The sequence below is a fragment of the Cyanistes caeruleus genome, chromosome 10 (assembly GCF_971803275.1).
Source record: "Cyanistes caeruleus chromosome 10, bCyaCae1.hap1.1, whole genome shotgun sequence".
Classification (NCBI taxonomy): domain Eukaryota; kingdom Metazoa; phylum Chordata; class Aves; order Passeriformes; family Paridae; genus Cyanistes; species Cyanistes caeruleus.
The window spans coordinates 12,986,691-13,002,385 of NC_141710.1; the positions used below are offsets into that span (position 1 = coordinate 12,986,691).

The following is a 15,695-nucleotide window of genomic DNA, read 5'->3' on the forward strand; positions in this document are numbered from 1 at the left end:
CTAATTATCTTTGACATTTATTATTATTATTTGTAAATGTTACAGTTACAAAATGTGACTTCATATTTTTCTATGGATGCATTAAGAATGCTGAACAAGAACAAGCCATTTTTTAAAAATTGTGTTCAGGACCAAGTATAAGAGCTTGCTTTATTATCATGGTATCTGTGAGGAGCAGGTAGCTTCAGCTCTGCATAGTAATTGCAGTCTCTCCCCAAAACAGTCCGAAGCAGTGACAGTGGGATCCAGCCGAGCACTGATGACAGCAGAGAACACCTTGCCTCTACTATATCAGCCAACAGTTTGTATGAACCAGGTGTGTTAGGCTTTGCACTGCAAGATGAAGATTTAATCACTTGGTAGCATGGTTTTTTTGTAAAAAAGATTAGTTCTTGGTGATACGATTCATGTCTGCTATCCTGGTTGAAATGCTTTTAGCAAGGGTAAAATTTGTCCTAGGGATCTTTCCTTTGGGCTTGCACCAAAAATGGCATATAATCCTTCTAAATGGGTTCAAAGAACCGTGTTTTTTCCAGTCAGATGAGACCGATCCCAAAACATGGACTTTTTTGCAGATAGAGAAATGCTGCATTTTGGGAAAGACTCCAGAGAAATGCATGATACTTATATAAATAAATAAATCCACAGAGATAGAATTTTTATTGAGTCAGAGATAATGGGCTTTTATGTGTTATTTGTGCATTCTTGCTCAATTTTTCTGTTTCTTATTTATGTGGAATTAACCAAGTCTTTAAACATCATTCCCTCAACTCAGAAGTTCTGTAAGATGATGAATGAAATTATTTGCTCATTTTAGCATGCTGTTCTGACAGATTGAGTATGGCTCCTCAAAATTTCCAAAACACTTATTTATATAAAAGCAGATTTATTCTTCTACATCAAAGCACTCTTTTAAGGTATGTTGTAAATCCAGTAGTTCACAGGTGTTATAGCAGGCAGGCATCATGTGCCTTGGATCTTTTTGATTATGCTGTAGAAATATTTATGATGCTGAAACTCACAAAAGTTTTTATGTAACTACATCTTTATCTCCCAGACTTCACTCTGGGAGTGAAGAAAAATAACCATTTTTGAGATGAAGAGAAAGATTATGCTTTAGTCAAAAAGATCATAGCCACAGCAAGTAATTAGTAAATGACAATGGTATCTATTAACAAAAATTAGATCAGAACAGTATTAGTCTCAGGTATGATATATATTACCTTATACTCAGGTATGAGTATATTGCAGATAAATATATATTTGTATGACTGCATCCCTGCAGAACATGAGTTTTATTCATATCTTGCTGTTTACAGTAAAACACACTCCAAACCCTAAACAATTTCTTAGAAATTACATGGAATATATACACTGAAGTATATACACATGTGCCAGTAATGTAGAGAGAATGTTTTCTGTGCAGTAATAGTTCTGTGAAGAGACTGTGCCTAAATGCTGGAGCTAAAGGCTGTGAATTCTCCAGGCATAATGGGGCAACAATACATAGTATTCTGCAAAAGCTGAGCTACCTATTGCCAGAGAAATGTTTTGATCAAAATTCCAAGAGGTACCTTGTGAAAACAGGAATTAGGTAAGCAACTTTTTTTCTTTTTAGAAGGAGACAAGCAAGAATCTCCAGTGTTCTGTGACTCCAAGCAGCCTAATCCAGGATTGCAGTTGTATCAAGCTGCCTTTGAGAAAAATCTTCCTCACATGGCAGAAGCATTGGCTCATGGAGCTGAAGTAAACTGGGTCAACGTGGAGGAGAACAAAGCAACACCACTCATTCAGGCAGTGCGAGGGGTATGTGATATACAGCACTGCTGATGGGGGAGGAGAGCAAGGGAAATAATGATATTTCTGTGTCACTGTTCCTTTTGAGCTGCTTGCTTCCCTAATGAATGATAATGTGATGCTGAAACTATGTTTACAGTGTTCTTTCAGAGTTGTTTCTGAAATATTTTTTTCCTACTTTGTTTGGAATTCTCTGTCCTAGTAGTGTTTAAAGTTGATACGGAAGCAACTCTGTTTTGTTTCCTTTGCTGGGTGGCTCAGTGATGAGAAGGCAGAAGAGGTTTGGTTTGATTCTAGAAATCTGGTTCTGAGTTGTTTCTTTGTTTTGATTCCATAGGGTTCATTGGTTACTTGTGAATTTTTGCTGCAGAATGGGGCCAATGTGAACATCCGAGACATGAAAGGAAGGGGGCCCCTGCACCATGCCACAGTTCTAGGACACACCGGGTAACTCACTACCCCACAATTTGTACATGGCCATCCTTTACTGTAATTGTTCATGTGAAGCTTCTTCATTGCCCCAGATATTCTGATACTTTAATACTATTTCAGGTGATAAAAGTTTTTCTTAAGCTCTGGTTGTGAGAGGAAATAATATCTTGATTTATCAGTCTCATCCACTAGCAAAACACACATGTTCTCTAATGTGGATTAAATAAATGGCTTGCTTATTACTGTTAGCATGTCCTAGATGACCTGCACTATTTTGATAAAAATATAAAACTCTCATTTTGATATAAATGAGTCATTTGGTGATTTAAAATAAATGCATTGTATCTTGACTTTATTAGCTTTTTTCCTTTATTCAAAGGAAATATATTCAAAAATATTCTTCAATGTTTTTTTTAATAAACAGACAAGTGTGCTTATTCCTAAAACGAGGAGCAAATCAGCATGCCACTGATGAAGAGGGGAAAGATCCATTGAGTATAGCAGTGGAAGCTGCAAATGCAGATATTGTAACACTGTAAGTTGTACATTCTGTTTTCTGACTAGGTAACTTAGATTTTGCTAGTCAGTTTCAGGTTAAAAGTACAAGAAATGTCAAAATTACTTTACATAAAAACAGGGGGGAACAAAAGAGAAACCAAAATACTCTATCCATACATGACCTCTTTGATGTGAGATTCAGGAGAGCGTTGTAGGTCTTGCATTATAATTTTTTTTGTGCTTTAAAGATGACATTGTTCCTTTTGTTTTCTGAATGGCAGGTTGCGTTTAGCAAGGATGAATGAAGAAATGCGTGAATCAGAAGGACTCTATGGGCAGCCAGGTCAATACTCTACTAATAACCACACTGAAATGCAGTATAAGAAGTGTATACAGGAATTTATCAGTTTACAATTAGATTCTTAGTGTCTGAGGGAAATTTAAGATTGCTTCATACAAAAATGTTTTTTATAAATCAACACATTCTAAAGTTTCATTGAAATTAAGTGATGTGACTTTGTCAGAGTACTTAGGGAACCTAAAAGGAGACTGTTTAAAGAGCATCATTATGGCAGTGCATTACTACAGCCATGACCACCCTGTTTTGCTGGTAGTTGTCCAGAGTTTTCTCCTATTGCTGTTCCATTGGCATTTGTGTAACGTTAGGATTTACCTGACATTATTTAGTAGCAGCTTTCTGACTCAGCCTGCTCAGAGACAGTTAAAGAGTTCATCTTATTCCAAGACACCATTCTCTCCTTCCTGTGGAATGGTCTGCTTTTTCTTTTTTTAAGAAAAAAGCTCTTGCACACCAATGTAAGAAATGTACTTCAAATATTTCGAATTGACTCCAGACAGAAACAGGAAAGTATTATTTCCTTAAATTTTATTTTTAAATATTTTTATTTGTTAAGATACTAGTAAGAAACAAAACAGTCATTTTTAAGTATGTATTTTTGTATGCAGATTCTTTCTGTTAGGTTAAAAAACAAATAGAATCTGGCAGATACTTGAGCCAACTCCAGCAAGAAAGTAACAAATTATATTTTATGCATATGTGCAGCTTTATTCTCAGGCCTAATTTATACCATGTTCTGATGTGATACTTGCTTCCATAGGAAGGTAATTTAATCAAAGTCATGCAGATACCCATAATGAAGGCACACTTAATTGTGAAGTTGGACAGCTAAAAACACCCTGTTGTTTGGGACAGAAGTGAAAGGTGAACCTTATTTTTCAGGTTGAGTGCTGAGTACTCTCAGTTCACTCCTATAAACCCTTATGTGTTTTCCACTGATTCATGAGGATTGGGCAGGGGGGATGTTGCCAGATTGGAACATCAGAATCTAGAGACTGCAGTTGATGCAGTCTGATTGAGATACTTTATACAGCTGGTAAGGTGAGATTGACAGTGAAGAGTAGTTTTGCCACAACAGGCAGAGTTAGCCCAAAATCCGGGGGAGGCTCTCATTGGAATAACTTCCGAAATTAATGCCACAAGCTGTAGCTCAGAGTCCCAGCCAGAACTTACTGTATCTTTGGATACAATACATACAGGGCACAGCTCTGCCCCCTTCACTGTTACTTGTTAAAGTCTCTTTTAAAAGTTGAAGTCAATATTTGAGCTTTTTGAATTGTGTCTGCTATAGATTTTGAAATTTTTGAATTTGTGTCTGCTATGGAAGGATTGTGTCAGTGTAAGCACAAAACCTGTCTGCTGCTATGAGGTGTCACACCTTCCTGTGGTTTGCAGGGATGCAGGTCTTTTCCACTGCATATACATGTTGAATTATCTGCACTGCCCTTGCTTTAGAGCTCCAGTTTTCCAAAATTATGATTCTAGAAGGAAATAAGATTTTTAGGACAATTGTATATTTGCTGGTAGCTAAGCGAGGGTAAATATCGTTGTATGAGTTTGCTGCCATCAGAGTGAAACCAACTGCCTACTTCTCAGCTCTAGCAATGCAGCTGATAAACAATTGCTCATGTAGCTTAATGGCATCAAAATTGATAATTTTAATATATATGGCTAGTTTGAGCTACTGAGAGAATGAATATTGCTTTGCAAGGTACAGTTGGTCTTCCAAAACATCCCTGGAATGGGAACTAGCTGAAACCAGCTTGAAAAGGTTGTTTCTGATGGTAGAAGCCATATGCACCGTAGTACTGTTTCTGTATAATACTTGACTGCTCATCTCCTGGTGCTACAGTACATCTTGCTAACTCTTTGATATTAGCATTGCTACTTTTTCTTCCTACCTTTTCTTGAATGTATGATGTGTGCCTTTTGAGTTATTCTGGTGTTAAATTGTAAAGCAGTGTTACAGTATTTTTGTACATAGAATCTGCACTTTAGGGAAAACATTGCTTGGATAGGGAACTTCCAGAATTCAACTTTAAAGTATAACTTTAAAATAATGATAAGGTTTACAGTATTTAGAATTTGAATGTGACATACAAACTAAAGTGGCACTTTATTTTAGTCTATTTTTGTATGTAATAATTTTGTTATGTAATAGAGACAAAGCCAGAGCCACAATGTATCTTGCAAAAATAGCTTTTTTTCTTTCAAGTTAATTTGAAAGAACCAAGTGTGGAAACTTGAACTGCAGTTCTCATTCACCAGTGGAACCCACTTCTGTACTAGAAGCAAAATTGCTTTTATCACAGAAGCCTAATTCTTTGCCCTTCATAGCTGTTCTTTTGGTGAATATTACAGCTCCATTCTGTGCTGGTCTTCCAGAGCAAGCAGCTCTCACAAGCTGTTACAATAAAACCTGTCCTGTGCTTGCTTCATCTCTGGAACACTGAATCACTGAATGGTTTGGGTTGAAAGGGACATTAAAGATCATCTAGTTCCAACCCACCTGCCATGGGCAGGACACCATACTTGAAATTAAATCTGAAAACCAAAAAGGAATTTCTCTAGAACTGACTTTTCCTAGTAGAGCAGTATTTAATGTATTCATCTTTTAAAGTCTGGAAAAAATTGTGTTACTGCCATGTTAAATATTTCTGGAAGGTCAGTTATTATTTGTGAAAGTGTTTTTAGAAGAATGGAGTCTCATCTCCAAAAGAATAACAGTTTTAACATTGGAAATGTGTATAAAAAAATCAAAAAACAAAACAATGTAACTTTTCCCAGTAGTGCAAACTTTTAAGCACAAAAACATTCTTTTCTTCCACAATCATATTAGAAAAAAAAAAAATCTTCATATTCAGTGTACACAATGAGAGAGATTTTGGGTTGATTTCTCTGTCATGCTATTAAATCAAGCTGTCAGCAAGAAAGAGTAGTGCTGGGATCTTGTGTCCTTTGTGGCCATCTGTGTTGGGAAGACTCTAAAACTTGGATGGCTGCATAGTTCCTGACCCAACCCAATGTTTGATGTATATAATTACTTTTGAAGACGAAAGATGATGGTTACTGTGTTAAAACAGAACTTGAACTCAAGGCCCAAAATGCTACAACAGATTAAAGAATGTGAAAATGAGTGAAAAATGTCCATTTTAAAGCAGTAAAAGAATGACTTGGCAATGACTCAAGTCAAGCAATCAGTCCTCAATGTGTTTTCCTGTGTAGTCAGGGAGGGGGAGGAACACATTTTGGAACATGTTCTAGGAATAGGGTTGTGTTTAAGCACAAAGGGTGAAGGTTTAGGAAAAAAAAAAAAAAAAAAAGCTTTTTAGGGGAAGTATCATTGTTCTTCTAAATCAAAATGAAAAATGTAATGAAAGTTGTAGATTAAATTAATGTAGAAATTTTATTTTTGCTGAAGTACCAAATAAGTGACCAAAATAATTTATGGACAATAATTTATCTACTTAAGATTGGTTTTTTTTAATATATATATATATTATTGCTGGCTGATTGTTTCTTTCATGGAGAGTTCTGTTTGGCTGTAAGAATTCTGATCTCTGTTTCTAAGTAAACCTTTATTTATGCCATAATTCTATTTTTCTGTAGAGAATCTTGGTTAGCAGTTCCTTTACAAACAAGGATTTTACTCTTTTATTCCTAACAGCTAATAAATATTTTTCTTTTTTAAGTTGCTTTAAATTGCTTTAACTTTTCCTTTCTAACTCTGAACTTTCCTCTGTGTGGCTGCCTGTGAGGTACTATTTCAGGTATAGTTTGGCTTTGTTTAATTTGCTTCTACAGAACATGCATGCAAGTAAGCAGTCCCTCTGAGTTCACATCAGCATCACTCCATCTAGAAGCAGTCTTCATACATGAATAAATGTTACACAGTAATTGATAGCACAGTAGGGCATTTGTGTAATGGTGGGTGATGTTGACTATTACAAATGTTTACAACTGTTTCCCTTTTCTTTTCTACCTAGGAGATGAAATTTATCAGGACATTTTTCGTGACTTTTCTCAAATGGCATCAAATAATCCAGAGAAGTTAAACCGCTTCCAGCAGTCAGATTCTCAGAAGTCTTAAGTGTCAAGAAGGAAAAGAACCTGAAGCTTATAGTGCAAGTCTTTTTTTACTTTAACAGAATGAATTGTATGCATTTTGTTAGATAGTTTGGATAAAATGACCACTCCGATGTAGCTTTAGATTGTGGTAGCTGGGGAAATGTATGAGTTGGTTTATGTTCTACAGTACATATACCTCAGCAGCTGAAGATGTTTAAAGCCCCTGAGTACCTGCTAGCTCCGTGTAAAGCAGCCCCTGTTACACGCGCAGCGTTTGCAGCTCGCCCTGGGGGCGGCAGAGCAAGGCTGGAGCGCTGCGGGCTCCCACTGCAGCATGGTCACAGCAGCTTTGCTACCCAGTGTCATCCACTGTCATCTGTCCCCCTGTTGCCATAAAGAATGTGCCTCTGACAAGGTCTAGGTTGCATTTTCTGGGACTGGTTGGAAGGGAAATTGGGTAAGGACTTACTGAGTAGTCCTTCTATTTGTGGAACTGCAACTCAACAGATTCTCTTGTTCCTACGTTGACTCTGGTTAGAGGTAGGCTGTTCATAACAGATGTGGTAACTCCAGCTTTTTGCAAGCTCTTTCACGGTGGAAGCCCTAGCACCAGGCTGGCCTTTATGATGGTGACTGCAGGTCAGTCACAAAGGGATATATCCTGGGGACCAAATTCCTAAGAGCAGTTCATTTTCCTTTGTTTTTCTTTTCCTCTTAAATTAAACTTTCACTGCAGCAAGTATTCTTCTAGATGAGCATGTGGAACCTTTCATGAAAAATAAACGTCATCCTTTTGGACATGATGTGGGGTTTGTTTGTAGTATTATGACATGTAAACTTGAAATTTAAGACATGAAAGTAAATATTGAGCCAACAACATTTGTGTAGAATAGTTGTACAAAGGCTATTTCTACTTTTTGCTGTTCTCATTACTAGCCCTAAGCTCACTATAAAGTCTCATGTCTTGCAGCCACTCTAAATTTAGGGCCATCAATCCTTTCTATCAGGAAGCAGTAGCCCTTGTATAATTTCAGTGATGTGTATGTTTATGTGTTGTCTAAATTAAGGTGAGCACAAGAAAAACTAGAATTTCAGTGGACATTTTTGTCAAGTAACGAATGAGCACAGTCTCCAACTGTTGTGAGGACAGCAAGACAATTTGCTTTATTGAGCAGTGAGCCCCATTCTGCCCATGTGCATGTATAAATGCTGTCTCTAGATATATGCTTATGTATGAGGTTTTTTGTACCTAGATAATAATACTCCTAAACCCCAAACCAGCAGGTGCTATTCTTTATCTTCTATTTGCCTGCCCCATGGAGACAACTTAAGCAGAGTTCTTAGGTGACATAGTATCAGTGTAAGTTTTCAGTAATCCTAATAGCTGTGGCATTGTATTAACCTGCTGTTTAAGTGTATTAGGAAATGAAATGGCTTTTCTTCATGGAAAGATGAGCAAAACTGGGATAAACAAATTGAAATCTGTAAACTAAGGTAAAGTTAAACTTTCTGGCATTTCAAGTTTTAAGAAGGTATTTCAAGTTAAAATTCAATTTATAATTTTGCATCAAATATGTAATAATGTATCAAATCTGCATATTATTATTGCTACAAAATTAGTAGTGTTGTAGAATTGTCCAGTGGATTTTATTTCCAAGCAGAAGAATCTTACAAGACAGTTCTTACTTCGTATGTGGTCTAATTATGGTAGGAAAAACAGATTCTACCCATTCAAAGTATGTGTTTAGTCTGAATAATAAGAAACTTAAGGATATCACCTGTAAACAGTAATTTTAATAAGCTGGTTTTTAAATAGCTGCCTATGAAATGATAATACACTTCCTAATCAGCAATATTTACCAGCAAATGGGTACAATTGGACGGGTGCTGTTCCAGCTGCTCATTAGTACATTGTGGACTTCAGCCTCTCTGCCCATTAGGACCTGATCCAGGAAGTCACTATCAGTAGCAGTCTTTCCACTGATTTTGGACATTTTGGATTGTTCCATTCATGGCTTTTCATGTTAGAGTGCTAAAGGATCCTATATTAATACTCCATTTTTCACTCTGTGGGTTTTATATTTTACCTGTTTGTATACTGAGCTGAAATAGTTTTAGAAAATGCAACCAGACCTTCCAACTGCTGTCAGCAAATCCCTGTACAAGAGGAAGTTTCTCCTGTTTTGCATTATGACATCAGTACACATGTGTTGTCCAAATTACTAGGTCTGCTGGATAGAGCATAAACTTTGTAGCACTAAACTAAAAAGGTGAGAACTAGAACAAGTGGAGGGTTGATGTCATGTTTCCAGGACTTTGGTGCTTCTGTGCAGCCATCTGTTTTAAATTGTGAATGTTACTTCTGCTGCTTCATCTTGAGAATCTCAAATAACACCCTGACAATGAAACAACCCTTTGATGAAACTGCAAATAGTAATATGTAAGTACAAAGGACATGATATTTTTACAGTGTCACAAGGACTGAGGTGATTATTCTGATTCTTCAATACACAAAGTATTTTGAGGATCAATTTTTAGGGCTACAATCTCTGCCCCATTCATTATGGACGCTTTTTCCCAAGTTAGAGTTTATGGCTTGTGCAGTCTGACAGCCACCATGCCTTGCTCCTGTGCTTACACAAAGGCACAATTTTAAAACGGGGACAACTCTGGAAAGGCACTACTGGGGAAAAGGATGAGTGTACCACTTTGGTATATACCCTTTCATATGCTTGCTTTATCTTTCTGTATACGCTATTTTCTTGTTTCTCTTCCCATGGAAGGAGATAGAGGAGGAAAAATTCCACTGACTTTTCTGTTAGAAGCCTAAGTTTTCCATGTTTTGACAGAAATCGCCAAGAAATCGTCTTCTCAAGCAGACCGAAATAATGATTTTTTTTATTTTATTTTATTTTTTCCTCCGCGCGTTCCTCTGTACTCGGTGTTTTTTAAGCGTTCCACCAGTAAAATGTACACAAACCCTTCCCCCCCTTAAGCTGTAAGTGTACAGACTGTATACGCCGCCCTCCCCCGCGTTGAGTAGGGCTGTAGCGTGTGTAAGCCTTGCGTGCCGTGTGTGCTGTGTGGCGGCGCCGGGCCGGGCCGGGCGCTCCCGCCGTGCTGCGGGGCGGGCGGGGCCGCAGGGGGCGGTGACGGCGGGGGGGCCGCCCCGCCATGGCGGCGCTCTGGGGCTCGGTGCGCCGGGGCTGGCCGCGCTGCCCGCAGCCCGCGCTCCTGGCGGCGGCCGCGGCCCTGGCCGTCTGCGCCTTCTACTACCTGGGCGGCGGCGGCGAGACCTTCTCCAGCGCCACCCGCCGCCTGCGCGCCACGCCGCCCGCCCCGGCCGGCGCGGGGCCCCGCGGGCTGCACCTCCTGTTCATGTTCACCAAGGCGGAGCGCAACCCCGCGCTCCGCGACAAGGCGCAGGCGGCGCTGCGCTCGCTGCTGCGGCACGGCCGCCTGCGCGCCGCCGATGTGCTGCACCTCCACCTCGTCACCGAGGGCGCCAGCCGCGACATCGGCCTCGGGCTGCTGCGGGACCTGCTGCGCGGCGCCGCCTTCCGCCACCAGGTGCGCGGGGGCCGAGGGGCGGGCCGGGAGCGAGCGGGGGCTCTGCCGGGATGGCCTGTGCGCTCTGCCCGCGGGACTCGGGAACAGCCAGAACAGTCCAGCGGGAAGGAACTCCCTCAGCCAGCGAACGGCCCGTGCGCCGCTCTGCTGCAGAAGCTCCCACCGCTCCCCAGGCTCGGGTGTCTTGATGGGCTTGTTCTGTGTCCCCGCTGTTTGCTGCCTGCGGGGAGGTGTCCTGATGCACCCGGTGATTCTCAGCTGGGAGTGGGCAGCAGCGTGGCCTGGGAACACCTCCGGCACGCCACCTGTGCTGGAGAGGAGCAGTTGCTGTAAGCAGTGCTGCTCTCCTGCAGCCCCTGTTAGTCCTGCTTCAACATCTCGACACGAGGACCACGTGTGCTTGTATCTCGATGGTTTCCCGATCAGGAGACAAGGTTGGCCTCCTGCTAGTGGCTCTTGAGAATGGGAATGGAGAGCCTGCAGGGGCTGGAGTGCATCCACATGTGAATGTTCCTACTGCCAGGGAAATAGTTCTGCCTCCCAAATCCACAGCCAGTGTAGTTTATACAAAGTCAGGCTTTCCTTCACATTAAACAGGTATCTGAAAACTGGAGGGGTGTTCAGTTCAGAGATTCCAGGTAACCTGACTCTCCTGTCCTGAAGTGCTGCTGCAGAGCATTACTTGGAAGTGTTCTCTAGTCCTTCTGTTATTTCTTTTATTTCTCATAAGTCCTGTTTTTCATATTAGCTGAACTCTGCCAAGATGTAACTAGAAGTGTAACCTTAAAATTTTTCATACGGACACTTTCTGGTAAATAATTCTACTGCTCGTTTTCCTTAAACAAGTCCTTTCCTAGTGCTGGCCCTCAGTCAGGTCATGTACCCGTGCTGGGAGACCCACACCACACTGCAGTGCTTGGCTGTTTGGAGGGTGTGCACAGCTCCCTCAGGAGCATTCCTGCACTTCACAGCAGGGACTGACTGCCCCATGATGGTGCACTGGTGATGTGGTGCAACAGCCCAACCCAGGTTTGTGGTATTATGTCCCCTGGAGAGGGAGGACCCCAGGCTACCATGGTGTGCACATCCCTTGCACCACATCCCCTTTGTGTGGGTGACTGCCTTACTGCCATCTGCCCCTGTGGGAAGCAAATTCTGCAGGCAGCCTTGCCAGCCTCATTTCTCCAGAGCAACTTGGGCTGGGAGTTGGAGGCATGAGGTGATTTTTCTGCTGTGGATGGGCTCCTGTCTGTAGGTGCTTGTGGAGTCACAGCAAAACCTGGCTCATGGTGAGTATGTCTGGCACCAGAACTGGTCTCCTGGGTGTAAGCAGGCAGGATGATCTGGAGGCCTCAGGTGAGATCTCACTGAGATCTGCTCAGTGGGACAGCTGCTTCTCTATTTCCTGGCAGAGCCTGATGTACCTTGGTTTCACTGGCTAGCCTATGGTTGCCAGTATGTTTTGGACCAGTCCATTTCTCTGCTATTAGGTATGGAGTAGAGGCTGTTCTACTTCTCAAGCATGCAGCTTTGTCTTAATCCTGTGCCAGTTTCTGGAATGCTAGCAGGTGACAGCACCTTTTATTCTTGTAGCCTGCCCCATTCCTCTTCTTTACTAGTGGGAGACTTATGCCTAGCTTGGATTTCTGGTGCTCCTGCTAAAATGTTGATGATTGATCCTGATGCTCAGGTAGCTCCAGCAGTAACCCATCTCTATCCTGAGATGTCTTGTTTTCTACTCCTCTTGGTGTGTGCAGAACACTCTCCTGGTTCTAATGCTGTTTTCCTAGCACAGGCCCAGATAAAAGGCTTGATAAAGTGCTCAGGATGAAGCTGGAGCCACTGAGGCAGGACTAATAAAACCCTCTGAACTTTTGCCTTTTCTTCATGAGGAAGTGGTTCAGGCTCTGCTTTTGGAGCTGCCCTTGCCCTCCCATCCTAGCAAAACTGGGATCAGTCGGCTCCTCTGTTACAGTGAAGCCCGGAGTCAGACTTGGTTCATAACCTTTGTGGGGGCAGGTTGTGGGCAGCTTTTCTCTCTTCCCTAGGCAGATCCAGTAACTTTGAAGGTCTCCTGGAGCCTGAAGCAGCTGCCTGCAGCTCGGGAGCAGTGTACAGGGTGCGGGCAGAGGGGCTGTGGGGAGCAGGCGGTGTGTGTCTGGGAGCAGCTTAGGCACTGGACCCTCCCGGCAGGACAGGGCAGGGCTGTCCGGGCGTTACCGCTGGCGGTGCAGATGTGTCCCAGATGTGCAGCCGGGCGGCGGCGGCAGAGGGAGCCCGTGCTCCGCGTGTGCGGCCCGGAGGCGCGGGGAGGAGCCAGCCCGCGGCCGTCCTGCCCGAGCGGGGCCTCGGTGCGCTCTTACCGGGGCTTTGTGACCTCTCCCGACCCCCGGCCAGCGGGAGGTGCCCGGCAGCGAACCTGGGCCAGCCTCGGCCGGCACTGCACAGAGCACCGGCTCACCCCATCTCCTGCCGCTCCAGGCTGTGTGCTGCGAGTCCTTGTGCGATTCCTGTCTCTTACTGATTCCATTTCCCTGACATAATTACACGAACTACGCGTTTGGCTCTCTGCTCATCCTGGTTTCCTGTTCAGATGAGCCCCGCGAAGGATGCTGCTGGGCTGGATGTAACTGTGCTGCCATCACGCCATGCTTACAGAGACCCGTGAGGATGACCGACGTGGGAAGGAGGGAAAGTTAAAGGGAAGAGAAATGCAGGTTCTTTTTTCCTAGTGAATCAGTAGAAATTATCTTTATTCAGTGTGGGACGTGTATTTATAAAACTGTGCTTGCACAGGAAACCCCTAGAACTTTTCTTAATGTCCTCAGTGGTCGGATTTAGCTACAGGGATTTACTAAGAGCTGTTACACAAATAAATAATGAAGTACAAAATTAGCAGCAGATCAACAAGCTGTGCTAAAGTCAGCAATGAGAAGGGAAGAAGCCTTCACAGTCCCAGAGAGGCTGCCTGGCCTGTGGCTGCAGGAGCAAAATTCAGCTGCTCAGGAGTTTGCTTTGCAGGAGTACAAAAGAGTGGGCAAAAGACATGTTATCATGTTTTCTTTGGCAGGACTGGAAAGGCAGATGATACTGTGTCCGGAGTACTTCTATAACTTTTGTCCACTGGTGCTTGGCAGTGTGCTCACTTCAGAGGTGTCTGGAATTGGTTTGACATTTTTCCCCCTTTCCTACGTACTGTACAGACCTCAGGCTATCTTTGCTGGATGCAGAAAAGGATGGTTACAGGTGCTGTACTTCTTTTCCATGCTTCTCCAGTCCAGCCAGACCCCAAAGCTGCTCCTGCCATCCTGGGCATTCATGCAGCTCAGCAGGGCTGGGGTGAGGTGCTGCCTAACGGTAACAGTTTCCCTGCCTGCAGTGTCCTGGGGACCATGCTGTGCTATCCAAAGCCAGGTGTGGCTGCTGATGAGCTCTCCTAATGCACTTTCCTGGTACATGTTGTTCTGTGTTTTTCCTGCTGTTCTGCTGCAGGCCTTGGCTCCGAGCCCAGCAGCCAGGACAGCAGCAGCAGGGCCGCCTCGCCGAGGGACGTGCTGGCCACAAAGCCTGCTCGAGGGCTCCTACAGCACCTGGCTGATGGCAAGGAGCAGGGGCCAAGCGTGAGCATTTAGGCTGCCCTCCCCAGGACAGGGCCATAGGGTCGAGGCTGTGCCTGTCCTGTAGCTGTGCCGTGCTGTGGGCTCAGCTATCCTGGCCAGCACCAGGACAGACCCATCACCTCGCCACCTCACCTCATTTGGGTGCCACGAGCACAACCCGGCATCCGGTGAGCTCCACTCTGCTGTGAGACCGTGTTTGGTCTGAGCAATGTGTTCTGCAAAAAGCTGTGGAAGGAAGAAGTTCCAGACTGCTCACTGCCTTGATCTCTACACCAGCCTTGCTGAGAATCAGTGCAGCCCCTTGTGCGTCTCACAGAGAGGGTGGTCATTGCACCAGCACAGGCTCTAGAGCCGCCTTCTCCTCTGAAACATTTGGCTTGGTTTAGGTTTTCTTTTCATTAAAAAAAAATAATAAAAAAGGAAGTACTCGACCCTACATGTTTTAAGTATATAATGCACGGCCCCTTGTTCTTAAGCAGATGAAGTTTTAGTAGGGAAAAGAAGTGAAACTGTAGAACTGTTGAAACAGTTTAGTTTGAAAGCAGCTTACAAAGATTGTGGCTTGTGTTCCCTGGTGAAGGCGAGGCCAGCTTCTGGAAGTGTCTTGGTACCCCTCAAACAAGGGCAATAGGTTCCCCTAACCAAAATTCAAATACTGCTGCAATGTCATGTCCTTGCTGGACTTTAGTTCCAGCAGGGCTTTTCCTGCTTTCCCTGACCTGAAGAAGGCAGCACGACCTCGAGTCTCCACACTCAAGTTCCTGCGCTCCCCCTTATCTGCACCAGGGTCATGTCCCTCATCTCTCTTAATTATCCTGAAAATCCCTCTCATTATCTTGTGTGATTCAATGACCTGTATCCTTCTGTGGGTACAACGAGCTGCATGAAAGTTCCTGTTCATTGGACTTTGACCAAAATAAATTATAAGCTTGTAAAATTTCAGTAGCTGGCAAGGTGCATTTGGGGTTGCTTCTGTTTCTGGGACATAGCCACAGCTGGCATGCCAGGGCTTGTACTGGTGCATGGGCTCCCACAGGGTTGAGGGATGCAGAGCAGTGCTGGCTGAGCACCAGCAAAGCACCAGCACAGGCAGGCTGAGATCCATCTACAGAAGTTGCTCAGCTCTGCTGTGGCTCCTAATGTTTAGATTTTCATCAGCATGCTGTGGCCTGTCCTCCCTTTCCCCCTGCAGCCCCGCTGGGATGTGCTGCAGAGCTTGCCTCCATGCTGGGCTGAGGAGCAGGAAATCCAGGCTGCATCCCTGGCCCTGTCACAGCCTGCCTCTGTAGCAGGGAGCAAGCCTTGGTCCTCAGGGTAAGTGACGTGGTCTGGCTTGGGTCTAAAGCAGGATA

General features: G+C 43.6%; 2 protein-coding genes across 15 annotated transcripts in view; both read left to right on the forward strand.

Annotated features, from left to right (window-relative positions):
• Positions 1 to 10,148, forward strand: part of ACAP2 (ArfGAP with coiled-coil, ankyrin repeat and PH domains 2) — a 61,834-nt gene extending 51,686 nt beyond the window's left edge. For 9 of the 13 annotated variants that reach the window (XM_086843587.1, XM_086843591.1, XM_086843583.1 and 6 more), the window contains 6 exons: positions 224 to 316; positions 1,619 to 1,806; positions 2,135 to 2,244; positions 2,654 to 2,764; positions 3,009 to 3,070; positions 7,072 to 10,148. In XM_086843587.1, the coding sequence (XP_086699713.1) occupies positions 224 to 316; positions 1,619 to 1,806; positions 2,135 to 2,244; positions 2,654 to 2,764; positions 3,009 to 3,070; positions 7,072 to 7,175 (668 nt within the window). In that variant the 3' untranslated portion in view covers positions 7,176 to 10,148. The remainder of the gene's footprint in view (positions 1 to 223; positions 317 to 1,618; positions 1,807 to 2,134; positions 2,245 to 2,653; positions 2,765 to 3,008; positions 3,071 to 7,071) is intronic. The other 4 variants (XM_086843595.1, XM_086843592.1, XM_086843594.1 and 1 more) reach the window with 1 other exon arrangement.
• Positions 10,149 to 10,310: 162 nt separating this feature from the next.
• Positions 10,311 to 15,695, forward strand: part of XXYLT1 (xyloside xylosyltransferase 1) — a 33,197-nt gene continuing 27,812 nt past the window's right edge. Inside the window, exon 1 of one of the 2 annotated variants that reach the window (XM_086843598.1) lies at positions 10,311 to 10,723. In XM_086843598.1, the coding sequence (XP_086699724.1) occupies positions 10,328 to 10,723 (396 nt within the window). In that variant the 5' untranslated portion in view covers positions 10,311 to 10,327. The remainder of the gene's footprint in view (positions 10,724 to 15,695) is intronic. The other variant, XM_086843599.1, reaches the window with a different exon arrangement.